The sequence below is a fragment of the Ursus americanus genome, chromosome 28 (assembly GCF_024610735.1).
Source record: "Ursus americanus isolate L20-20 chromosome 28, mUrsAme1.1.p, whole genome shotgun sequence".
Lineage (NCBI taxonomy): Eukaryota > Metazoa > Chordata > Mammalia > Carnivora > Ursidae > Ursus > Ursus americanus.
In genome coordinates this window covers 2,188,621-2,213,798 of record NC_142154.1, presented here as the reverse complement: position 1 = coordinate 2,213,798, position 25,178 = coordinate 2,188,621, and the positions used below count along the sequence as shown (strand labels likewise).

The following is a 25,178-nucleotide window of genomic DNA, read 5'->3' as shown; positions in this document are numbered from 1 at the left end:
ACCCTCGGGGGTGGGAGGCCCAGGCAGGACGGCAGAGGCCGAGGAGGAGGGGGAAGCGCTGCCACCCTACCTTTCTGCAGAGAGACCTCCACCATGACCCTGTAGTTGGGCTTGGCCGTGCTGGCGGGGGCGGCGGGGCTTTCCAAGCCGAAGGAGCTGCTGCTGTCCTTGGCCACGCAGGTGCTGGAGCTCAGGGAGCGGCACAGTGGGGGGGACAGGAGGCTGCTCAGGGAGTGGGGCGCCGTCAGGCGGGTTCGCACTGTGAGGGTCAGGAGCCCTTTCTTGGCTTGCTGAAAGGAAGAGATAGGGTGCTGTAGTGCTCAGCCGCTGTGTGTGTAATTGTGTGTGTGCCCACGCGCGTGCACGTGTCCGTCTCTCTGTGTGCCCACACGCATGCACGTGTCTGTCTCTCCGTGTGCCCACACGCGTGCATGTGCCCATGCGTGTATGTCCATGCGTGCGCCCACATGGGTGCATGCGTCTGTGTGTGTGCGTGCATGTGTGCCCGTGCGTGTGCACGTGTGTGCGTATGTGGTGTAATCAACACACATCTGCATGTATCTATACAGATACGACACATCACGCATGTAACATGTATGCATGTGTACATAGATGTGCTGGGTGGATCAACAGAGTCTCGAATTGAACTGATTACGTGGAGACTTAAAAACATCTTTTCGTGGTTGCCTTAAAAACTATGAACAGATCTGTAAACATGTGAACATAAATACACTGAGCGTTTTAAAACAGTCCTACAAATCTTAAATAGTGGAAACACCCCTACCGCAATCCTGATTACACTCATATTTTCCGAGCCATGTCTTTTTTTAACACTGGGCCCAGACCTGCATCCGCGGGGTGCCCCACGTCAAGGATCCCACAGTTTGAATTTGCAGGTTTGAGTGAAGGAAGATTCCTTTGCGCAAAGCCCCGGAGTCTGGCTGTGTACCGAGAGCAAGCAGTCACCTTGAACTTCTGCAAAGCGTCCTGATGTGTCAGTCCAGCCATCGATTCACCATTGAGTTCCAGAATTTCATCCCCTGTCGGGAGAGGAAGAGATCACAGCACAGAGGAGTGTGGCCCGGTGAGGGGCGTCCACGCACACAGCCCGGGAGGAAGCCTTCCCAGCCCGGGCTCTCCCCCTGGGCGGCAGGTGGGCAGCAGTGACGGGCCCCTCCTCCCTCCCGGTGGCAGATCCGGGGTCCTCGGCCAGCACACAAGGCCTGGCCTGACCTGTCCTGCCCACCTTCTGGTTCAGCCCCTGCCCTCTTGCCTCCCCGACCCTCAGGCCGCGTGCTCGCAGGGCTCATTGCCTGATGCCCTTCCCACAGCAGTGTCTGCGTTCAGAGCTTGCTTCCCCGTGTTTCCTCACCACACCGCACGCTCTACCTTCTTCACCCGCCTCTCTCACAGTCCCTGCTGCCTTTACTTCCCGTGTCCTCCACTGTCATGGCCTGCCCCGTGACTTCGGCCTTTTCCCTGTAAGTCATTCCCTCACAGATAAGCCTAATCGACTCATTTTTTGTGTATCCAGAAATCCATTTTCATGGGGATGGAAAACCAACGTCTCCCGTGCACCAGATGTACGCAACACACAAAGCAGGAGCTCGCTCCACATCCAGTGCGAGGACTGCTCCCCATGCACGTCTGGCCCGGCAGCTCGCAGGCGAGTCGGCTGTCCCCTAACTCTGGTCCCCTTCCAGAGCGCCCGTCCCTTCTCTCCGGTTGTTCAAAAGATGCTTGCGCCCATGTCTTTGGCAGTCTGAAGTTCCACCGTGATGTCCTAGCGTGCTTCCTCACACTGAAGTTTCAAGCCTTAAAATGATTCTGGAAAATTCTTAGCCACTATCTCAGTGCGGCTTGCCTCCCCCTCTTCCACACTGCCCGTCCTTTCTAGAACTCGTCCTCCCTTTGGCCTGCTCACCGTCCATGTTTCTCTGATGCTCGCCCTGTTCTCCGTCGCTCTGTGCGGTCGGCTGGACAACGCCCAGCTCCCCGGCTCTCCTTACAGCTGGTTGCGTCTGCGGTTTGAGCTGGTCACTGCATTTCTTATTTCAATGACTTGCCTTTTATTCCCTACAAGTTATTTTTTTCACTGTGTTCTGTTCTTTCTTTGTTGTTCATATGCCCTCTTTTCCCTTTTCAAAGATCTCTTAAAACAGCAATTCTAAAAAACACAAAGATACTAATGCAAAGAGCTACATGCACCTCTATGTTTATTCACGTCATTAGCTACAAGAGCCAAATTATGGAAAGCGCCCAAACGTCCATGGACTATGAGTGCATAAAGAAGATGTGGTGTATACACAATGGAATATTACTCAGCTATAAAAAGAATGAAATCCTGCCATTTGCAACAATACGAATGGAGCTAGAGAGTATTACGCGAAGTGAAATAAGTCCGTCTGAGAAAGACAAATACCATACGATTTCACTCATATGTGCAGTTTAGGAAACAAAACAGAGAAAGAGAAAAAGAGACGAACCAAGAAACAGACTGTTAACTCGAGAACGCACTGCTGGTCACCCGCGGGGAAGTGAGTGGGGGATGGGGAAACAGGTGACGGGGACGATGGAGTGATGAGCACCGGGTGACGGACAGAGGAGCTGGACCACTCCATTGTACACCTGGAGCTATCACAACACCGTAGGTTAACTAACTGGAATTAAAATTTAAAACTTGATTAAACATGCGTAATAAAAAAATGGTAATTCTACAGTGTCTTTTAGATTGTTCTGTGACCTTGGGTTTTTGAGGGCTAACCCTCCTGTCTGTTATTCCCGCCGGCGCTCATCAATAAGGGACGTTTCCCTGTTTCTTGTGTGGTCTTTGTGGGACTTGTTTTTCTCGGGGACTCCCGTGCGCCCCAAGCTGCTGGGCGGGAGCATTTCCTGTATCTCCAGGAGGCAGCCCGAGGCTCTCACTGCTTCAGGACTAGCTTTGAGGTTAGGTTCTCAGCTTGGGGCGTCCTGGACTCAGTGGGGATATGACTGTGCCCATACACACGTACATGGCACAGGCTTGGGTCTTCCTTTGCCTCTGGGGCGACGTCTCTTCCTCACACCCAAGAGCCTTGGGCAAAGTGAGGTTTCCTCACTGCTCCCCGGAGGCCCGAAGGCCTCTCATAGGGCAACTCTCCAGTATCAAGGTTTCGTGCAGGCTCTCGGAGGTTCCCAGGGACCCAAAGCCGTGTCTCCTGTCCCGTGCAAGCAGTTAAATTCTGGTCCCATGGGGCGCCTGGATGGCACAGCGGTTGGGTGTCTGCCTTCGGCTCAGGGCGTGATCCCGGCGTTACGGGATGGAGCCCCACATCAGGCTCTTCCGCTATGAGCCTGCTTCTTTCTCTCCCACTCTCCCTGCTTGTGTTCCCTCTCTCTCTGGCTGTCTCTATCTCTGTCGAATAAATAAATAAAATCTTAAAAAAAAGAAAAAATCCTGGTCCCATGCGCACCAGCTCCACGGGCCCCTGGATCATCAACTCCTAAGACGGCTGTACTTCGATTTGAAATTTAGATGAGCCACTCTACCCAACACGTCTCTGTGTCGAAAATAAAGGGTGGAAGTGGGCTGGACCGAGAATTCAAATCAGCAGCATCTGTGAAGCTGCTGGAATTAGAGCAAAAATGAGAGAATCCGTCCTTGTACTAACGAGAGGCCAAGTGGAGTAGAAACGGACAAATTTAAAAGATAATCAAAATAGAACTAATATGTCTGAAGGAAGAATAGACAAAGAACATATTTTAGAAATGCCCATTCTTTCTTCCCATCATGGACAAGAGACTGATTGATTGATTGATTGATTGATTACAAGGAGGTGAGCCTGAGTGACAGTCCCGGTGTGCCATCAGTAAATGCCTTCCTCCACTTATGTTTTTAAATTGAAGGACTGTTGACATATCAGTTTTAGCATGTTAGCAACATGACGCCTGGACAATTGCATACATTGAGAAATGCTCACCAAGGTAAGTGGAGTCACCATCTGTCACCACCCAAAGTCATGACAGGGTCATTGACTGCGTTCCCTATGCTGTACTTTCCAACCCCATGACTTCTTTGTCTTATAACTTGACGTTTGTACCTCTTGATCCCCACCACCTACTTCACTCCCCCCTTCTCCCCCGGCGACCCCGGTCTGTTCCCTGAGGTCATGAGTCAGTTTCTGTTTTTGTTGTAGGTGTTTGTGTGTTTGCTCATGGGCTTTGATTTTTAGATTCCACATACGAGTGAAATCCTATGGTGTTTCTCTTTCTCTGGCTTATTTCACTTAGAATAATACCCTCTAGGTCTATCTTTGTTGCCACAAATGGCAAGATTTCATTCTTTTTTATGGCTAAGTAATATTCCATATATATATATATATATATATATATATATATATATATATATATGAGATATATTCATCCATTTATCCACCGATAGATGCTTGGATTGCCTCCCTATCTTGGCTATTGTCAATAATGCTGCGGTGAACACGAGGACGCATTTCTTGAGAAATGACCATTCTTGATGATGTGATGGGCTGGACTCCTCTCGTCAATCCTCACAGAACTACATAGCCCACCTCTGAGCTCTTTGGAGAGTCCTGGCCCTTCTTTGGCCATATCTCGTGGAAAGTGACTAACCTGTTTTGCCAAATCAATCTTACACAATCATTTTTGGGGGAAGGGTTATGCAAATAAAACATCATTAGGCTTGATCTGTGCAGCAAACTTTTGTTGCAACTGGATGTACCTCGTGAACTCAAGGGCAGACTCTAAAACCTGACTTTGAAAGGGATACAACAGGTGATCTTGTCAATCACGTGAGGCTAGAAGCGGGGACTGCAGGTGGACCAGCTGAACGTCTTTCCCACTGAATTTTTAGGACTGGCATTAACGAAGCGAGACAAATACTCAGGGGGGATAGAGAAGCTTGATTCAAGTAGGTTTGCATTCTGGAAAGAAGACAGAACACAATAACCTTTTTCTTGCTACCTCAACTCCTCCCCGCTTTTTATTTAAACGCAGGAAAGTTCATCAAACACTGGCATATTCTCAAGACTGACTCCACTTTTCTTCCTTTGTCTCATTGATCCCTCTTTTTTACTTGCCTCTGGATTTAGCGACTCCCCTAGAACCGTGCCTCCACCCTCCTAGAACTCAAGCGTTTTTCTGGTGTCCAGACCCCCAAATCCACACTCAGCCCAGCTCACTCCTTGTGCAGGAGCCTGGTTCCTCCGCCTGAGGCACAGCGCCACCTAGTGGCCGCCTGCGTGCCTCGCCCCGCACAGCAAGGCTCACCCGAAGCATCCTCCTTGGGCTTTCTTGGCCTCCCCCTCCCTCACCTGGTCCTACTCCAGGTAAGCTTCCTAAGTCCAGGAGCATTTTCTCTGACCTCCCTTCACACCACCTCCAGGGAGCCTGTTTCCTCTGCACCTTCCTACCCCCAGGGAGACCGCGCAGACCCTTGAGAGCCGGAGCCTGGCTCTTTCAATAGCCTCTCCGTGGGCTTGCCTGCCTCTGGTCTCCTGCCAGCCCACTTCACCCGACACCCTGCTTCCCACATCACCTATGAACCCTGGGCATAGCTGGTCCTTCCCAAATTATAAAAACCTCCAAAGACTCCCACTATCCCCTCGATAAAATCCGCGTGCATTGTCTTGCACAATGCTGGTGTCGGCAGACTTGTCCTAGGCAGGGCCAGAGAGGAAATATGGCAAGCTTTGCTGGCCCCAGGCCCTCTGTCACAACTACACAAGACCGCCGTCCCAGGCACGAACGCAGCTTCACACCACCGGCAGGTAAGTGCACCGTGCACGCGGCTCTGGCCTCCTATAGCTTTTCTGTGGATCCTGAAATTTGAATTTCATGCAGTTTTCACTTGCCACAAAAGAATCAAAAATTCCTTTGACTTTTTTTTAGCCATTTAGAAGCATGGAAAGCATTCTTCATTTGTAAGCAGTAGGAAGATAGGCAGCAGGCCGAATTTGGCTGGAGCTTGCTAACCCGGCCCCAAACAAGTGAGGTTCTTAAAGGGGCTCAGGCCCCCAGCACAGGTACAGAAACTGGCCTGCTGGAGAAGGGGGGAGATGCTGTGAAATCGCTTCTCCCAGGCATCCCGTGTGTAACCCAGCGTCTGGCCTGCAGGGGCTGCCCTCGGCCTGGGGACAGCCTGCCACTGAATTTCTCCCCCTGGTTGAAATTTGGGGATGTCCTCAGCCAAGCCTGTTGTCCAACACTCCAAAAGTGACTCTGGGGGACAGTTGGGGTGGGGAGAAAACTCTGGCCCTCCAGGATAGGTTGACGGGAAGGGCTCTCAGGAGATTTCCGTCTCAGGAGGCAGCTCTGCTCCCCAGGCCCCTTACCCTCAGGATGGCCGGGGCTTCTCCTGGCCCCAAGAGCTGGTGGAATGTGAGCTCTTCGAAAGAGAGATCACATCTGATCATTCTCTCTTTTCCTAGAGCCGAGAGCACAGTAGGCTCACAGAGAATGTTTCTCAGACGCATTAGAAGCACAGGGCCTGGTTTCCCTGGGGTTGTGGGTCAGGGAGGGCAGGAGGGAAGGAAGGGGGTGGCAGGGGCCCCAGCAACAGGGAGGGCCCCTTGGAAAGGAAAGGAAAGGAAAGGAAAGGAAAGGAAAGGAAAGGAAAGGAAAGGAAAGGAAAGGAAAGGAAAGGAAAGGGAAGGGAAGGGAAGGGAAGGGAAGGGAAGGGAAGGGAAGGGAAGGGAAGGGAAGGGAAGGGAAGGAAGGGAAGGGAGGGAAAGGAAGCAGAGTGTCTTTCACAGGCTGGCTACGGGACCTGGACTGAGTGCGCACACCTCCAGAAAGTGACAGTCACCAAGGCAGTGGCGGGGACAGGGGCGGCAGAGCCCAGAACCCACGCAAGCTGAATTCTGAAGGCTGAAGACACATTTTGCTTTCCACTCTTTTCTATGGCCTAGGGATTCTGTCTGAATCCTCAAACCTCAGCCAGGGAGATGCGGAAGACCTACCTTCCTGCAGCCTTCCATCGGCCGCCGCCGCGCCCCCCCGCAAAGATGGTTTTGACGTAAATTCCAATGGGGCCATAAATGCTGTCCTTTCCCCCAACGATGCTGAAGCCCAGGCCCTGGGGAAAGAAGAGGAGAGGGAGCATTAGGAGTGTTCCATGCTATTCCCTGCGCTGACATTTGCCGAGGGCCTGTCCCAACCCCGAGCCAAGGACCCGGGGAGGGGACAGGTGCCCTTGGTCTCACACGCCTCCGGACTTCACAAAAGAATGGGGAAAACCTGGCAGCTGGAGTCACCAGCTGTACCTCCTCCCTTCCCTGACTAGGACAGCTCCTCAGGAGCTCGTGTCCATCCAGCAGTTTCTGTTGGCCATGGCCCTTGCTTACCTTGGCCTGGCCCTTCATCAGCACAATGCTGGAGATGACGGACGCCTGCAGGCCTCCCGAGGGCTGCGCGAGCTGAGCTGTGCTGAGCGACCGTGTGGGTCGCGAGGTGCCCTGCAGGACAGAAGCGGGGCGGGGAGGGTTGAGCCGACGGGACAGCAGCACACACCTTGCGGGGCAGGAGAGGGACCAGATCCCCTCTCCAGGGGGCCCACGGCATGACCCCTCATGTGGTTGATGAGGCATGATGGGAGTCTGGTGGAGAGGGGCTGTGTTTAGCGGTCTGGGTGGTTTCAGCTTTGCTGAGTCCTAGCTCCCTGCAGACCAGCCGCTGGCAGCCCCCTGAGGCCCGTCCAGACAGCAGGTGCAGAGCACATCACAGACCACGCTGCCCCGGGACAACGAGTCCTACAGCCAAAGTCTCAAACAGAGGCGGGGATCCCAGCCACCAAGAATGCCCTCGGCAGCCTGTGTCCGATTCAAGACACACACATTGAGAGCCCTCCTTGTGCCGGGCACGGGGTGGTGGGCAAGGCACCTGAAGATTTTAAAACATGGAGCATAAATCCCAGGGGAGGCAATCAGGTGACTTGTACAGGAGAAGCAGAATGCGCTGGGAGACATATACCCTGTGTGCCACAGGAAGCCACTCGGGCAGGGGACAATAGAGCTCGGACTATGGGTCAGAGCTGAGACTCTGGAGTCCCACTGCCTGGGTTCTTTTCCTGGCTCTGCCAAGTATCAGCTGGTAACCTTGAGGAAGTAACTTAACCATTCTGTGCCTGTTTCCTCTGATGTAAAATCATCTGCCACTTTGAAAGTCATCTTTCTTCTAACCCTGGGACCCCAATGTTCCCAGTTTGCAAGTGAAAGCCATAGTAAGTCCACCAAGAGAAGAGAAGAGGGAAAAGAAACTTGCAGGCATCTACTGGTCTACCGAGTACCGTGCAGGGAGAATCAAACATCACTTGCCTACGGAGCCCGCCCTTGGAGTGCTCATGCTCTGTTGGGGTGAGGGCTGTAAGAGGACAGGTGCCCAGGATGGGCACTGGGAAAAGTGTAAGGCCCATGCAGCTGGCGGGTCAGGAGCGCTCCCAGCAGAGGCAGTGTTAGGCAGGTGTCTGAAGGACGGGGTAGGCTTTCCAGAGCTAGAAAGGAGACAAAGAGGGACAAGATGCTACAGACGAGGGTGCTGGGTGGTGCTGGTGGCAGCTTGAGGTGCTCCGCGTGCACTGCTGGGTCTTAAGGAAGGAGCAGGAGGTGGCTGGGGGCACCGTGCTTCATGTCTGCTGAGCCCCCGACCTGCCTGCTGATGCCCACGGTGGGAAGGACACGCAGTGTGCAGAGCACAGGGCGGGGCTCAAATTCTGCCTGGTCCCTTAGGTTTTAAGATGTGTGAACTCAGCCAGCCACTCACCTGGCCAAGCTGCTGTTTCCTCACTGAAAAATGGGGCAAGTAGTACATTCGTTTCTGCATTTATGGATTAAAGGCAATATGTGTAAAGCATGTCACCGCAGCACAGGGTTAAAAGCCCAAGTTTCAGAGCCTGAAGGTCTGGCTTCAAGCCCAGGGCTGTCGGCCACTAGCAGTGTGAACGTGCATGCATTCCCTCACCTGTCCCAGCCCCGGTTCATGCTACCTCCTAGTGTCGGGGTGCAGGTGGAATAAAGCCAGGGCTCAGGGTCTGCTCACAGGGAATGTTCACTGCACATCAGCTCCTAGTAGCACAGACATGACACCAGCCACACGCAGGGGTGCTCAAAGGTGACCATCCCCAGTGGGGATGGTCTTTCTTTGTTGGGAGCTGCCCACACCCACTAGCCAGGCCCCCTCGGCCACTGCTAAGTCCAGGCCCCTCCTCGCTCCCCTTCTCCCCTCCATTCTTACCGTAGCCCTTCCTGCTGGACAGTCCAGCTGTTGAGAGAGAGACTTTCGGCTACTGCAGAGGGAGTAGGGCTGCCTGTCTGTGCAAGCCGCAGATTTCTTGATCATCGGGAAATCGATTTCTCCTGTGCAGTAGGGATTAACACCTGAAGCAGGAGAGGAGAAAAGGAAGAAGTCATGTGTGCTCTCAACACGCAAAGGTCCGCTGAGAACACCCTGAGAGCCACCCCAAAGCCACGGGTAGGCACAGGGGCAGCCGCCCAGGCCGCTCTAGCTCTGCCTCTGACCCCCACCCCTCTGCCACTAGGCAGCCCGAGGGCGGTTCCCACTCCCACTACAGAGCTGGGATCAGCAAGGACCCAGGCCCGGGGTCCAGACAGGGCGGGTCCCCGAAGCACCGACTGGTCTGAAAACGGCTTCTGGACCTGCTTCAGCCGCAAGGACATAGATCAAGGTTACCATTGCGAGTTGGGGGGGGGGGCGAACCAGTTAAACATAAAGCACTGACTGAGTTCACGGAGAGTGAGGTCACGAAAGCTGGTGCGAAGGCCCAAGTAACTTTTGAAAGGGAAACTACGTTGTGATGATTGTACAATAGTAATACGACTTTGTAACGCACAGTGAACTTGAATGTCGGAATGGAAAACTGAACAGGGAACGAGACGAGGAACGTAGAACACCGTTTTCCAAAGCAGGGGTCAACTTGGGAAAGAGAGTCTCAGGTATTCCTTAGTTAGTGAAACCCAACTGATTAATTAATTAGCACCACGTAAAGGAAACCAGAAGTGGGGATAAAAACTGGATAAACCGTCCAAATCCCAGCAAAAACGAGGCACGCACAGAGCAAGACGCAGGGAACAAACGAGTGACGAGGGACCATAATAGCAAAGTATAAAAAGCAGAAAAGTTAAAGCAAATATTCTTTGTAAAACGAACACCAATGGCCTGAGTGTCTCTCCTTAACGAGATGGCCACGTTCGCTTTCGAGATCTAACAGCACATCATTTGCAAGAGATAAAACAAGCAAAAAGCGTCCAAGGAAAGGCGGGCAGAAACTGACTCGCAATCCGCCGCGCTGGCCCCAACTTAAAAGCACGTTTAGACTCTGGCTTCACACCAAACAGCAAACATAATGACAGATAGAGTAGGCTTTTTTTTTTTTTTTAAGGCAGATCGTTTAAAAATCAGAAGGAAATATATCCAAATATTTAATCATTGTCTGGATGTGGAAGAGACTTCAACATTATCAGCAAGGGGAAAAAAATCTACAGACTTGATTATAGAAATATATTCTCATCTGTATGTTGAAAATACTTAAAAACAACTGAAGAAAGTACGTCCCACAAATATGACAGCCAAATACTAAAGTAACTAGGAGCCTTTGTATAAATGAACGCTCAAACTGACCTCCCCAAGAGAAAAACCGGTGGGCTCCCAAAAAGGGAAAGGAACAAACGAAGCAATGTTTAAGGTCAGCTATGTGGAGAGGCTGGCTTTCAGGGGCAGAGAACCGGTCAGGTGTGACCGCGAGGCCGCTGAGAGGAATGAATGGCAGTCCGGGTGCAAAGTGTGGACACGTTTAAGAAAATAGGGAAGCCATCTAGGTACCCAGGAACCGGCAAGAACTGGAAGCTGGTGTCATTCCAGGACCAAGGGGCAAGGGAAAGGGACAGCCTTCCCAGAGCCCAGTGGGTGCTGGGTCCATGGGCAGGCCACCCTGACCTGGTGTCTGGTCCCAGCCAGACACGGCCTGCCAGGACCACAGCACGGGGGCACAGGGAATGGGGAAGAAATGCTCCAGCAGCTTCTCCTCCACCCTCCAGTACCTGGGAGGGCCAGGGGGCCAGGGGCTGGGAACCCGGGGGCCGGGGTCTGCTCAGTGCCCAGGGCACAAGCAGGGCTGGCTTCGTGGGTATGTGCCCTGTGAAGTCGCACAGAGCCCCACACTTAGAGGGGCCTCGGCTTGGGTTTTAATGCCCCACCGCCTCCATTTTGAAATTCTTAATATTTGAACAAGGTTCCCATGCTTTCACCTCACACAGATCCCCGCCACTTGTGCCGCCGGTCCTGGGTGAGAAGCAGACCAGAAAAAAGCAGAGGTGGGGGAAGAGGGGAACAGAGAAAGATCTGCAGCAAATACATATTGTTTAATTTTAATACGATGTGGGCTGTGATTGAAGAAAGAGGTACGCATACACATTACTGGAGTCTTAGCTGCTTAAATCTGGCGGCACGGTTCAAAATCGAAGGCGGACTTACCCTTGAAACTCCATTTCTAGGAAATTTTTCTAAAGGGGGAAATAAGCAAAAACTTATCATAAAAAAAAAACAGCCACTAGCAGTCCCCAAATGAGAAATGTGCTTGGCACACCATGGTTCAGGGGTGCACCCTGCAGCAGAGTAACGGGAGACGGAGTGGAAGGACTTGCCCAAGGTCGCACGGATCCTTAACTCTGGAAGCAAGTGGGAGCTCCTAACCGTGCCCCCATCCACGGCCCCTCGTGCTTCCCCCAGAAAATCATCACAAACGTAAGCAAAAGTTCATGGACAAACTCAACAATGCTCATTATCTTAGTGAAAAACGGAGAATGACTTCGCTATCCCTACTAGGGAGTTGGTTGACGAGGTTGGGCACATTCACATAAGAAAACACGAGGCACCCGCTGATCATGGTGCTTACGGAGCAATTTCCAAGGACGGGAAGTCGTGCTGTGCGTGCGCATGCGTGGACGCGTGCTCTGCGGGCATGTAGAGGCACAGGAGGGGAAGAACGGAAAATGTTAACATGGATTATTTCTAATATCAGCATGTGGCGTGGTTTTAATCTTTTCATGCTTTTCTGCATTCCTCAAATTCCCTGACTTTGGACTAGGGCTATTCTCTTGGCAGCAACCAAGAATCCTGACATCCTCCAGCCTCTACTTCCATCTGGTGACAGATGAGGTGATGGAGACCTGGGGAGAGCCAGTGGCCTTCCTAAAATCAAGGAGCACGTCAGAAGACAGAGCAGGAGGAAAGCCCTTGCCTTTCCCGTGTCGGCTCTTCCAACATGGCACTGAGTCCAGCGACAGGCAGAGCTTCCGGAACCATAGGGAGCCCTCCAGCTGGCTGGGGACACACAGGTGCAATGACAAATGCCCCCAGAGAGGTGAGCAGACCGCAGCCGTGTTTAATCCAGCTGGACCAGCAGAGACCCACCCTCTCCCAGACCCCCCCCCGCATCACTGATGCTCCTGGCCCTCAGAGACACCGAGGCTCCGTTCCTGGGGACAGTTCCATGACACACTTACTGGTTGAATTGCTGCGTGTCCTTTGGTGACAGGCTTTGGGAAGCAGGAAAGTACTACTTTGCGCTTCTACTTTTCCAGACTTTTCTCGGGAAGAAGTTGTGGAAGCTTCCTGCAAAATATTTCCCACCTTTTATTCAGCAAGTCAGTTAGAACAGAAAAACAGGCATAGACAGCGGAGGTCTGGGCACCGACCACAGAAGTACTTGTTGGATTGTCTGTCTCCCCCAGTAAATTAAAAGCTCTATAAAGGCAGGGATTTGGAATCACCGTCATCCATTAATCTATAGGTAGAGTGCCGAATAACCATGCCAGCCGATCCACATCTGAGTCTTTGTCAGGCGCTGGGTAAGCAGGTGCGAACAAGCCAGACAGGACATCGGTGTTGGAGCAGTGCTGTTCTAGTGGAAGAAAGCCCTCAATAAAGAAGCAAATACCAGTGATTGGTGATGACAGAGAATGACCCAAGGGGGAAAGACCTTCCCTGAACGGGAAGCTGAGGACACGCATTTCAGAGAAGAGCTCGGGTCAGTTCCCCTGTTCTGCGCATAGGAGGCACTTAGAAACTTCTGTCGAATGAATGTTACATGAATAGGTTTCTTAATATTGAACCATCCATGCATTCTTGAGAGTATTATGATTTTATTATCTTGCTGATTTCCATCTCTGAAGATTTAATTTAGGGCTTTAAAAACCAACAGTCTCAAGTTACACTTGGTTATGGTTCTCTTCGTCTTCTTTACCTTGCCATGGTGATCACATTTTCCTTGCTCCTTTTTTAGACTAATAATTTGGGGCACTTTCCCACGGCACTGAGTTTATAAAGCAGTATGTTAAGCAGTATACTTGGACTCATCTCTCCGTCAGAGTGAACAACGAAACAGAAAACATATGACTCGGGGATTTTAGGGACAGAGGATAGAAGGACAGAGGGACAGAGGTCAATAATGAGGATAATGGTATTAATTATTTTACTTCTCTTCCTAGAACTGTTTTTATATAACTTAATTACCCACAATGATCTTGACCTAATTCTTGAATTATGTTGGCTGCATTACTCACTACCATCATCCTTGAGTGTGTATGCATGTGTGTGTGTGTGTGTGTGTTTTCTCTCAAGAAAGTTATGCAGATGGAAAGCTCGCTGAATATTTGTATGTCTGAGAATGCTATTTTGTGGTTGTCATACTTAAATTATTTGCTGAGTGTAGAATCTTTGGGTATTTGTCATTGGACCTGGAAACTATTGTCGGTTCAAATGCTACCTGGGATTTAGTGTTCTGGGGGAGAGGTCTGTTAGGGGCACCAGCTGCCCTCTTCTAACTGATACGCCTGCCTTTCTTTGAAGCCAGCCTTGTCAGCACCTGGTTAATGTCATGCGTCCAGTGTGTGTGTGTGTGTGTGTGTGTGTGTGTGTGGACTTGAGCACCTGTCCCACTTCCCAGGGTGGAAGGAGGATCTACTGTTGCCTCTCACTTTGCGCCCAAGAACCCCCCACCCTCCGTCTAGCCCCTGGCACTGTGAGCCGGCAGGTTCGGGGAGGGGAGAGGGGGTCTGCTGGCATCTGCCCCACTCACTTCCCACACGGTCAGCGGCAGGCTAACTAGCCCTGCCCTCAATCCAAAGTCCCCTGCACGGTGTCACGCATGAAGTTCTCAGGGGTTCCAGAATGCGGCTGAGCTCTTTCCGTGGCTTCTTGTTCTGAGATGCACTTTCCCTGTTAGTCTATACAGTCTGAATTCTGGTAGAAACTGACTTTTTGGTAGGAATTCTAAGAGGCCGGGAATTCATAGAATGTACTCTGGAGCCATCTGGAGCCAGAAGTGCACTCCCAGCCCTTTTTACGTTCACAGTTGTGTCTAGTTCTGACCCAAGAGGGTCCTCTAAGAAACCACATATCGCTTTCCTTTTATTTTTTATTTTATTTTTTTTTTTATTAATAACGATTTTTTATTATATTATGTTAGTCACCATACAGTACATCCCCGGTTTTCGATGTAAGGCTCGATGATTCATTAGTTGTGTATAACACCCAGTGCACCATGCAATATGTGCCCTCCTTACTACCCATCACCGGTCTATCCCATTCCCCCACCCCCCTCCCCTCTGTAGCCCTCAGTTTGTTTCTCATAGTCCATAGTCTCTCATGTTTCATTCCCCCTTCTGATTACCCCCCCTTTCTTTATCCCTTTCTTCCCCTACTGATCATTCTAGTTCTTATGTTCCATAGATGAGAGAAATCATATGATAGTTGTCTTTCTCTGCTTGACTTATTTCACTAAGCATTATCTCCTCCAGTGCTGTCCATGTTGTAGCAAATGTTGAGAACTCATTCTTTCTGATTGCTGAGTAATATTCCATTGTATATATGGACCACAACTTCTTAATCCAGTCATCTGTTGCAGGGCATCTCGGCTCCTTCCACGATTTAGCTATTGTGGACATTGCTGCTATGAACATTGCTTTCCTTTTATTTCTGGTACGTATCAGCGCTTAAAACAGGAGCTCGTCTTCCTAACGCTCACTTTCCTTTTCAGCAGCAGGGGGTGCTGTATTAACCTGAACAAAACTCTCTGCAACCAGGCTCCCCGAGACTCGTCACAAGGACACAGAGTAGGAATTCTACCGAAGGTGGTTTAGCTCATTTGAATTTTTGAGACGCTATATGTCTAGGATTTAGCATCATGACTAGTCCTTTGAATCAATCAGTTCATTCCATATAATATTCAAAAGATTCCCCTTAATTACAACAGGCCCTGAGGCCATGTCCTCTGATATTATTCCCACTTCTCCATGCTCTCCAGGGACGCCACGCAAGTAAATAATCACATGTGAATTCAGTAGCTCTTTTGGGTTTGCTCCGCACAGAGAAGCCTAGTAAAACAGCCAATACGTCTCCTCGTCTAAAGTGCAGCCTTATTTGCAAAGTATCTTTGAAATGTGGATTTTCCCCCATATCTCTAATAAGATGAAGATAAATAAGTAAGCGAGGTATATACAAATCATCTTTAAAAATCACGTTTATGAAGAATTTTTGTAATATACATATGCTTGTATTATCATGCTAGGTAAAAAAAAAAAAAAAAAAAGGACTGGAAATAAATACCCCAAAACAGTAACACCCATCCCTTCAACGAATGTTTCTCAAGCACTTACTATGCACGAGGCCCTATTCCAAGCAGTGAGGATACGTCAGTAGACAGGGTTCTGCCCTTACGAGCTGGCGGAGCGTGTCTGTGACAGGGTTACGCATACGTATTTTTCTATTTCACAACCCCCTGTACGTTTCACTTTTCCTACAGCAAGCACGGATGACTTTTACAATGAGACCAGAAACAAAATGCCATTTTACATGCATTTCAAGTGTCACATGAGTAACCTTAAGACAGTGTGTTGAATGTTCATTTTTTTTCTGTCCATCCTGTTTATAAAGCTCCCTGTCCAAAACAAAACTTAGAAACAGCTCGGCAAGTAAAGCCAATTGATGGCAGAAGAATCCTAGGAATAGGAGACTTTTTTTTTTTCTTTCTGGTCCAGATTACCTGGAGATGGTTAATGTCATGTTCGGAAGAGGGAAGCTTTCTTTTGGGGTGTCAGGGTTGGCTGTAGGAGACTTTCCCCAGAACCAGCCAGATGAACCCCCAGGCCCCCCAGTGGTGCAGCCTCTTCTGGTCGGGACGGCAGGAGCAACGACCTCACAGGGGTCGACTTAACAACCTCGAACAATTGCTTTCAGCTCCACACTTTTGAACGCAATGGACGGTTATGTCTAAAGATCTAACGGGCTACTGTCCTCTCGGAGATGATCACATGGTAGATCGTTCTCAAGAACAAAATAGCTTTCCTTGGCTCCCAGGGACGCCTGGTCACGCTTGGGCAAGATGTCCTGGGTGGAGTGGTTTCTCCTCAAAGGAGTCTCTGTGGGGTCCCCGCGAACCCCTGCACAGCACGGTGCCCTTGGCGGCGCACAGAACAGAGTTCTTCTGTTCCTGTTCCCTGGGTGGGGCAGCCCTCGAAGCTGAGGACGCGCCACTGGGGTCAGGGGCTAGCAGACACATTTCCAGACGCGTTTCCCCTCGTTGCCATTGGAGACGGCAGCCTCGGGCTGCGGCTCCGTGGGTAACGTGCCCATCGCTACACAGGTTGCAGTGTCCACGCTAGTCGGCCCGCCGGCGCCCAAGTGGGGAAGGAGGTGGGACTGCCAGGAAGTTCTTCCCAACGTGAAGATCAGCCGTGTGGCTGCAAGGGCTAAGCTGCAGCCCTCAAACACGGACAGAGCCCAAGACCCCGGGGGAGCAAACCCAGAGTGAAGAGGCAGAGTCCTACAGGCAACGTTATTCTGGAGTCTGAAGTCCGCCCCAGGGGCTAGAAGGATCCATTGCTTTCCGGGGAGCGCTCATTTTCTATGTAGATCCCTGACGGCCGGCAGAAGCTTCATGCTTCTGGGGTTAGCTCGCTGCATTCCACTTACGCGGGAGTCTTCTCATTTTCTCTTTGAACGGAGACACCGCGGCAGTGCCAGGCTACAGGAACCGCGAAATAGCATCCAACTGTCCTCGGTTCGAGGCTCGCTTCGGGTGGTTGGGTGGATGCAGCGGCCCCGGGCTTTGATGTGGTCGGTCATGAGGATGAGCACACAGGCCGGGCAGATGGGCTCCGAGATGGTCACGCGGGAGCCGGGGCCACACACCTCCTGATATGGAGAGGAAGGGCGGGAACAGAAACCAGGAAAGCTTCTCAAGTCCTCCTTCCGCTGTGTGCGCTGCATGACCCCGGTCACCTTGTATTTCCACCTTTCCAAATGTCCCAACACGTCTATTCCCGCTGGCTCTGCCCTCGTTCAGAGGATTCCTCTGACACTGGAACATTACAATGGCTTAGGGGTCTAGAGAGGGCCTTTTAAAATAATTTTTAACAAGATTGTATTTATTTATTTGAGAGAGTGAGCACAAGAGGGAGAGAGGGGCAGAGGGAAAAGCAAGCTCCCCACTGAGCAGGGAGCCCGACGCGGGAATCGATCCCAGGACCCCGGGATCATGACAGGAGCTGAAGGCAAGATGCTCAACTGACTGAGCCCCCAGGCACCCCTTAAAGAATATTTTGAACAAATGGCTCTGGGACGACTAGACATCCACACGTCAAAGAACGAACTGGACCGCTTTCCTACAACAGACAAAAAAACTGGATCATAGACCTACGTACCAGCTACAACTAAAACAATTCTTAGAAGGAAACACAGATCTTCATGACCTTGGGTTAGGAAAACACTTTTTAGATGCGACCCCAAAAGCACAAGAGACAAAAGAAAATGTGGAAATGGGCTTCCTCGAAATGACAAAATTTGTGCTCCAAAGGACAGCGTCAAGGAAGTGAAAAGATAACCAACCCGCAGAACTGCAGAGAATATTTGCAAGTCGTGTATCTGATGGAGGACTTGGGTCAAGACTGTATGAAGAGCTCTTATAAGCCGATAATGGAAAGACCGATAACCCGGTAGTTCAGATGCACGAGGATCCGACCAGGTATCTTCCCAAAGAGGTTAAACAAGGAGCCAAGCAGCACACGGAGATAGCAGCATCATTAGCCATGCAGAGAATGCACAGCAGAGCCACAGTGAGGCCCTGGTCCAGACGGCGACTAGGGGACCCTGAACTCACCTGCCCCCCAGACATGTGAAATCCACAGCCACATGTGGAATTACTTGTGCCAGGGGAAAAACAAACACACATACTACAAACTGGCAGAGAGACCCCTTTACATCAGCAAATGAGAGAGAGGGGAGGGGATGGCAGGCAATTCTGAAGCACAGTCTCATAATCTCACCCCTGATGGGGCGGCCCACCTGCAGGAGGGAACTCGAAGCTGGGAGCTCCCCCCTGAGGAGTGAGGACTTTGTAGCCCACATCGGGCACCCCAACTTTTAGGGCTTCTGAGAAATGAACCCTCAAAACACTGGGCTTTGAAGACCCCTGGGGCTCATGCCCCCTGGAAGCCTGGGGTTTCAGCGAGCTGAGGCCGGCGCGGCTCTGAACGGGCTGGCGCGTGATCCCCGCCCCCGGGCCCAGACGGAAGCAGCCCTTTGGGAAGTGCCGACTTTATGTGAAAGAGACTCGTTTAATCATTTTAAAGCATTGGTCTGAGGGGTGGGGGGCTGCAGGGGGTCCTCTCAGGGGACAGAACCTGTGGGCACCCTCTTCCTGCCACCGCTCCGCCGGGGTAAAGCCAGTGGGTCGCATCTTTCCCTCTTCATTCTCTTGTCTCTCTTTTCTTTTCCTTCTTTTTTCTTTTCCTTCTCCTTTTTCTTTTTTGGTGAGTGCCAGCTTCGTGCCCCCCTCTGCTGGACTCCAGGGCACCAGCATCCCCCAGAGGGAAGCTTCTACCCACGTCTGATGTGCTGGTTTTTACGTCTGGGGCTGGTGACCCCTTTTCTGCAGCTGCCTCCAGGGGACACCGTTTGACCGCCTGACTCTGGAGGCTGGGGTGCCTGCGTTCCTCAGTCCCCTGGGACTGCAAGAGTTGGAGAGACAGTCCTTGGCATGCTGCCACCCCCAGGGCTATGCACAACTGTCAGACTGAGCCCCCCTCCCCCACCCCAGCCTTTCTGAGAAACAGGCTTACTTGCCAGTCCTGGAGCTTCAGGCTTGGGGGCAGGCTTCAGGTCCGGCACATGTCTGGAGGGTCTGGAGGTGCTGGCGGGGCATACGGGCCGGATGTCCCCTCTGCTTCGCTACGGCTCACTGGCCTCTCCCAGGAAAGAGATTACACACCTGCTGAGCAACAGCATTTGTGGCCGCTTCCGGGGGCTCCCCTACATCAGCTGGCCCACACCTGCGGTCCCACAGGGCTGCATATACGCACGTCCCTTAAAAGCTACCACCTGACGGTCTGGCTTCCCACCCACCTAAATCCAGGTGCTGACCGAGATCCTCCCCTTTGGGACGCTCACTGCTTGGCAGACCCTCACCTCCTGGGAGCGATTAAAAACAAGGCAGGCTCCTCGGATAATCGGGGTTGAGGGACAGGTGCTATAACGTGGCTGACCCTTAAAGACATAATTACAAAGTGGAAAAAGCCAGTCACAAAAGACCACAGATGCTATGAGTCCGTTTTTGTGGAAAGTTCAGAATAGGCAGATCTTAGAGACGGGGCGTAGATTCGTGGTCGGTTAAGGACGGACGGGAGCTGGGGGGCGGGGTGGGTGGAGAGTGGCCGCTCATGCGTGTGGGGCTTCTTTTCCTGGTGATGAAAATGTTCTAAAATCAGATGGTCACATAGGTCTTGGATGTGTCTTCTCAGTTCCCGGGGAGCTGGTCTTTGGCTTCTTTGCTTCTGTTGTAAATGTAATCTTCCTTCCATTACTTTAACTGCAGTTTGTACGTAAGGAAAACAGTGATTTCTTTATGTTAACTTTGAAACCATGCTCCTTACAGAATTCTTTTACTGTTTACGCTAGAGTTGTTTTGTTTTCATGAGTCTCATCGGCTTTCCGTAAGTAAAATCCTTTATCTACCAAAGAATAATAACAAAATAAAATAAAATAAAACCGCATAGTGGTGCTGGCTACACGACTCTTAAATATGCTAAAAACCACTTAATAGTTCACTTTAAATGGGCACGTTGTGCAGCGTATGAGTTACATCTTAATAAAACCATTTTGAAAGGAAAATTCATTTATTCATTCATAATGTCTCTGCCCCCGACCGCTTCTCCTGCTAGCATGATTTTGTAAAAATGCAAATGCTCCTTATGAGCCTGATTGAATCTCTGTGGCATCTGTCTCTGATAGATTCGAGATCCAATCTGAGCTCCCCGGCACGTGCTCTCCTCTGACGCTCCTCAGACCGACCCACCCCTCTGGCCCCAGGGAGCCAGCCTCCTGCCCTGTGGACCTTCGGCATCCCGCCCCGTCTTTCAGTTGTGCATCCTTGCTCTTCTTCCTTCTTGGAGACTACCCCCACCAAATGTATTCTGCAAGAATCAATTCAGGTGCCATAGCTCTAGTGACGTCTCCCTGCAAAACAGCTGTCTCTGGAGAAACTCAGGGACTCCCTTTGCTAATCGGACCCAAGGAAAGCCTCAAAGTAGAAAGGCACTGAGGAGCTTGTGGGCAGTTGTTTCCGTAACCGACAGGACCACCCTTCATTCATCTTCTTCCATCCTAGTCTTACATGTTTGTTTCACATTATAAAACCATGTTGTCTAGTTAAAAAGTTATTCCTCTTACTAGTTTTGTAAGCGCGCTCCTAAATTTAAAAACAACTCTGGGGAATACCGCTTTTCCCAAAAAACTGAGTATCTTTCTGCCAAAAGAGGGTTTATATTTCTACTAATTTAATATAAATGATGCTCGGTCGTGTTTTTATCCTAGTAGGTCCAGCAGGATTTTCAGAAGACGTACATGAAATCATCTATGCGAAGTACCTGGACGGCCAGCAAGTACCCTAATAATGCAACCGGTCACCGAGTCGTGTCAACCTAGTTCCCAGCTAGTTCATAGTCTAGACATTTGTTGCAGGAAATAATCGGACAAAATGCACAAAGACGTGGACAGAAATATGTTCATCCCATTGTCTATAAGAGAAAACAATGACGAGACCGTGTTGAGGGTGTTATGACAGCAACTCGTGCCTTCAATCCCTCTGCTAAAACCGAGGAAAAGCGTGGGATGGGGTGGGAATGCATCAATGAAATAGCAAAGGAGTAAGGACTTCTCAGAGGCCGAGAAGTAAATCAAGGCTGCACCACAATGTTCCTGGCAGGTTAGGCAGCCCAGAAGCTGGCTGATGTCCCGAGATCGCTTTATGAACCGGCTGGACTTGAACTGCACCGTCTATAGCTTTCTGGGATGTCGGGAGCAGACGGAAAGTGCTGATTTCTTCCCAAGATGCAGAGTTCAAGAGGACACGCCTCTGGCATAGAGGGAGCCTCCAATAATTACACCCTCATTTGAAATGTACCCTGGAAATAAATCCCTCCCACCCTCAGGAACTGCATGACAATTGTCAGTCTGGAAATGGCCCTAATGGAAGGAGGGAAAGCCTTCCTGATTTGCTGGTGATTAACAGTTACCAGATGGCCCTCACAGGACTTGGCAACCCTAATTCATACCACATGCATGCCTTGAAAAACCTCTAGACAAGAATTCAGTTCAAAATGGTTCCAGGCTGGCGGTGCCCCAGCCACCTGGCAGAAACAAATTCGAGTCTTCTCGGGAGGAACACGCTTTAACGTGGGTCACAAAGGTTCCCACCGAGAAATAGCAAGACTTACAAGCTCTCAGAGAAAAAAAGGTTAAAATAATAATAATAATAATAATAATAATAATAATAATAACGAAACGTATATTGGAATAAGGCACCACGAGAGAGAATCAGAAGGAGAAAAATCAGGCCTGCAAAGATTTAGGGTGGTGGGAAAAGCAGACACAGAAAGCAAAATAAATATATTTACATTTTTAAAGAAATAGAAGAGATGATTGATCAATTTGAGGAGAGAGGAACCATGAAGGTTTCAAAGCACATTTGGAGAAAGTACCAAGAAATTACAATAATCATAAACTTCTTGATAGTTGAGAGTAAACAGGTGGATTGAGTAGTGGATTGAGAGAGCGCTGGGGAGGGGACAAGAGAATTGAAATGTCCATCTGAAAAAGACACCTAGATGGCAATCAAAGGGACAGGGAACGTTACGGAGGGGTCGGAAGCTTTAAGCCGGAGCGGGAATGCCTAGATCTAACCACCCTTCCAGAAAGAGACTCACTGCCCATGCGCATGTATGCGGTTCTTCTGGTCCCGGTGAAATCATCCATCCACAGGGCTACAAAACCCAACAAATCCCAAATAAGACGAATAAAAAGAAAAGCGTACTTAGCTCCCAGTTGAACTACGGAACATCGAAACGTACAGAAGATCTCGGTAAAACAGCCAAGGGAGGGAGGACAGATGGTCCTTAAATGAGCAAGGATTAAACCCAAAGCTCCTGTCTCAGTGGCAATTGTGAAATAATTAATCCAATGTGGCGAGAGAAAGTGACCATCGATGTAGACTTGGAGGCCAGCTAGCATATCTTTAAGAGTGAGGGGAATGAAGGCCTTTCGGATAGACAACCTGAGGCAGTTTACCACCAGTATACCCTCCCCGATGAAATTCCAAATCAGAAGACAGAGGAAGGAGGAGGAGGGAGAGGGAGGGAGGGGGAGGAGGGAAGAGGAGGAGGGGAAAAGGAGGAAGAGGATACATATATTTATATATGTATGCATATATATACATATATAAATATATATATATGTAAAAATAGAGCTAAATTACCTGAAAGTAATAGAATATGAGCCAAGACAGAGCACTACTGGAATGAAAATATTTAGTGGGTTTTTTTGTTCCATTTACCCCGAGGAGGATAAAGTAAAAACTGATAAGCTTAACACTGAAAACCTGCTTGTACGTGCCAAATTTTCTGGGATAATCATAAAATTACAGACACAGAGTTATAAACAGAACCAATCAAGGAGAAAAAGGATGAGAAAATACAACCACCAAAAAGACAAAAAAGCAGAGGAAAAGAAAAAACACAGGAAAAACAGAAAAAATATTTAAAATGAAATAATTTTACATGCATGTGTGTGCGTACTTTAAAGGCTCTGTGAACCAGCTAAAAGACAGGGATTGTCAGGATAAATTTCATTAAAAATACTTCTTCAGACACTTCACTTGACTTTTAAAGAAAAACTTAATTTTTAAGAGCCGTCTTGGGCTTAAACAGAATCGAGAGGGAGGGTCAGAGGTTTCCCACTCACCGTCTGCACCCCATCATCAGCGTCCCGAGCCAAGAGGGCACACACATTCGTTACCAAAGGTGAACCTACGTGGACACGTCATCATCACCCGAAGTCCCCAGTTTGCTTAGACCCCCTCTTGGTGGTGTGCGTCCTGCGGGTCTGGACAAATGTGTAATGACACGTACCCGTCACTGCAGCATCGTGCAGAGAACACACTTCACCGCCCCTGTGATCTGCTTGTTGACCTCTCCACCTGCCCCACGCGGGCAACCACTCATCTTTTAACTGTCTCCGTACATTTGCCTTTTCCGGGACGTCATGTAGGTGGACTCACGCAGTGCGTAGGCTTTTCAAATTGGCTTCTTTCTCTTAGTAATACGCAGGGCAGGCTCCTCCATGTCCGTCCAGGGCTTGATGGGTCATCTGCTTTCAGGGCGGAACAGTATTCCACGGTCCGGAGGCCTCACAGTTGTGAACGCGTTGCCCTGTCGAGGGCCATCTGGGTTACTTCCAAATCTGGGCGATTACGAACAAAGCCTCTCTACACACCTGTGCAGGATTTTGTGTGGGCACACGTTTTCGGATCCTTTGTGTAAATGCCCAGGAGCCCAAGGGCTGGGTCATACGGCAAGACTAGGTGTAGTTTTGTAAGAGACCACCAAACCGGCTCCCGGTGGCTGTGCCGTGTGGCACCCCCAGCAGCAGCGAATGAGAGGGTCTGCTGTTCTACGGCCTCACCAGCGTGTGCTGTTCCCAGCGGTTCCTACTCTGGCCGTTCTAGCATGTGCGGAGGGGCGGCTCATTGTCGTTTCCATTTGCATTTCCCTGATGACCTATGATGGGGGACGTCCCTCCATGTGCTTCCGTGCCCTCCGTGGATCTTCTCTGGGGGTATGTACACTTTGGCCCACTTTTTCATTAGGTCGTTTGTGTATTTTGGATAATAGTCCTTTATATACTTTGTTGTATATTTTGGATAACGGTCCTTTATCAGATGTGTTTTTGGCAAAGATTCTATCCTACTCTGCGGCTTGTCTTCGAATTCTCTTGACAATTGTCTTTCCCAGATCAGTCTCTTTAAATTTTTTCTGAAGATTTTATTTATTTATTTGAAAGAGAGAGAGAGAGCTGGCGGAGGAGCAGAGGGAGAGGGACAAGCAGACTCCACGCTGAGTGCAGATGCTGATGCCAGTCTGATCTCACGACATCGGGAACATGATCTAAGCCGAGATCAAGAGTCAGATGCTTAACCAACCAAGCCATCCAGGTGCCCGACAGTCTTTTTAATTTTAATGAAGTCCAGCTAATCAATTATTTCTTTTATAGATAAATCCGATAAATGCTGATCAAAATAAATCTGGTACCATTTTATAGAAAAAGTAGATTTAAACAAAACAATTAATAGAAGTAAAGTCACTATAGAATACGTGCTTTATATCACGAAGAAGATACAATTCTAAGCTTGTTTGCACTTTCTACAGCCCCCTATGTTGACATAACAAGGAAAATCTGCATAGATTTTTAACCTACTCCCTAAGCACTGTAGGATCAAGCAGAGAAACATCAGAAAGTGTATAGACCATTTAAGCAATACAATTAACCAGAGCAGGGCACAATTTCTTCTCAAACATACATAAAATATTTGCAAAAAATAGTCACGTACAGGGTCATCAAACAATTCTCAATAATTACAATGGCCTGGAATAGTATCACACTTTCTGACGACACCACCATCAGCCATAAAGCATGATAAGAAAAACAGCTGGAGAGACACAAAAGACAGATTCGTGTTGCCAGAGGTTAGGGGTGGTGGGAGGCTGGGTGTGATGGTAAAGGGGCAGCGGTAGAGGGGTTTGGGGGAGAAGGAGCAGCTCTGTAGC

The 25,178-nt window shown here is 49.8% G+C and overlaps 1 protein-coding gene across 1 annotated transcript in view; it reads right to left on the bottom strand.

Annotated features, from left to right (window-relative positions):
• Window positions 1–229: 229 nt before the first annotated feature.
• Window positions 230–25,178, bottom strand: part of LOC148107537 (pro-interleukin-16-like) — a 74,816-nt gene continuing 49,867 nt past the window's right edge. Inside the window, exons 3-8 of the mRNA XM_087856583.1 lie at window positions 12,528–12,636; window positions 9,241–9,383; window positions 7,356–7,466; window positions 6,972–7,087; window positions 967–1,040; window positions 230–290 (exon numbers count right to left, since the gene is read on the bottom strand). Of these exons, the coding sequence (XP_087712709.1) occupies window positions 1,034–1,040; window positions 6,972–7,087; window positions 7,356–7,466; window positions 9,241–9,383; window positions 12,528–12,636 (486 nt within the window). The 3' untranslated portion in view covers window positions 230–290; window positions 967–1,033. The remainder of the gene's footprint in view (window positions 291–966; window positions 1,041–6,971; window positions 7,088–7,355; window positions 7,467–9,240; window positions 9,384–12,527; window positions 12,637–25,178) is intronic.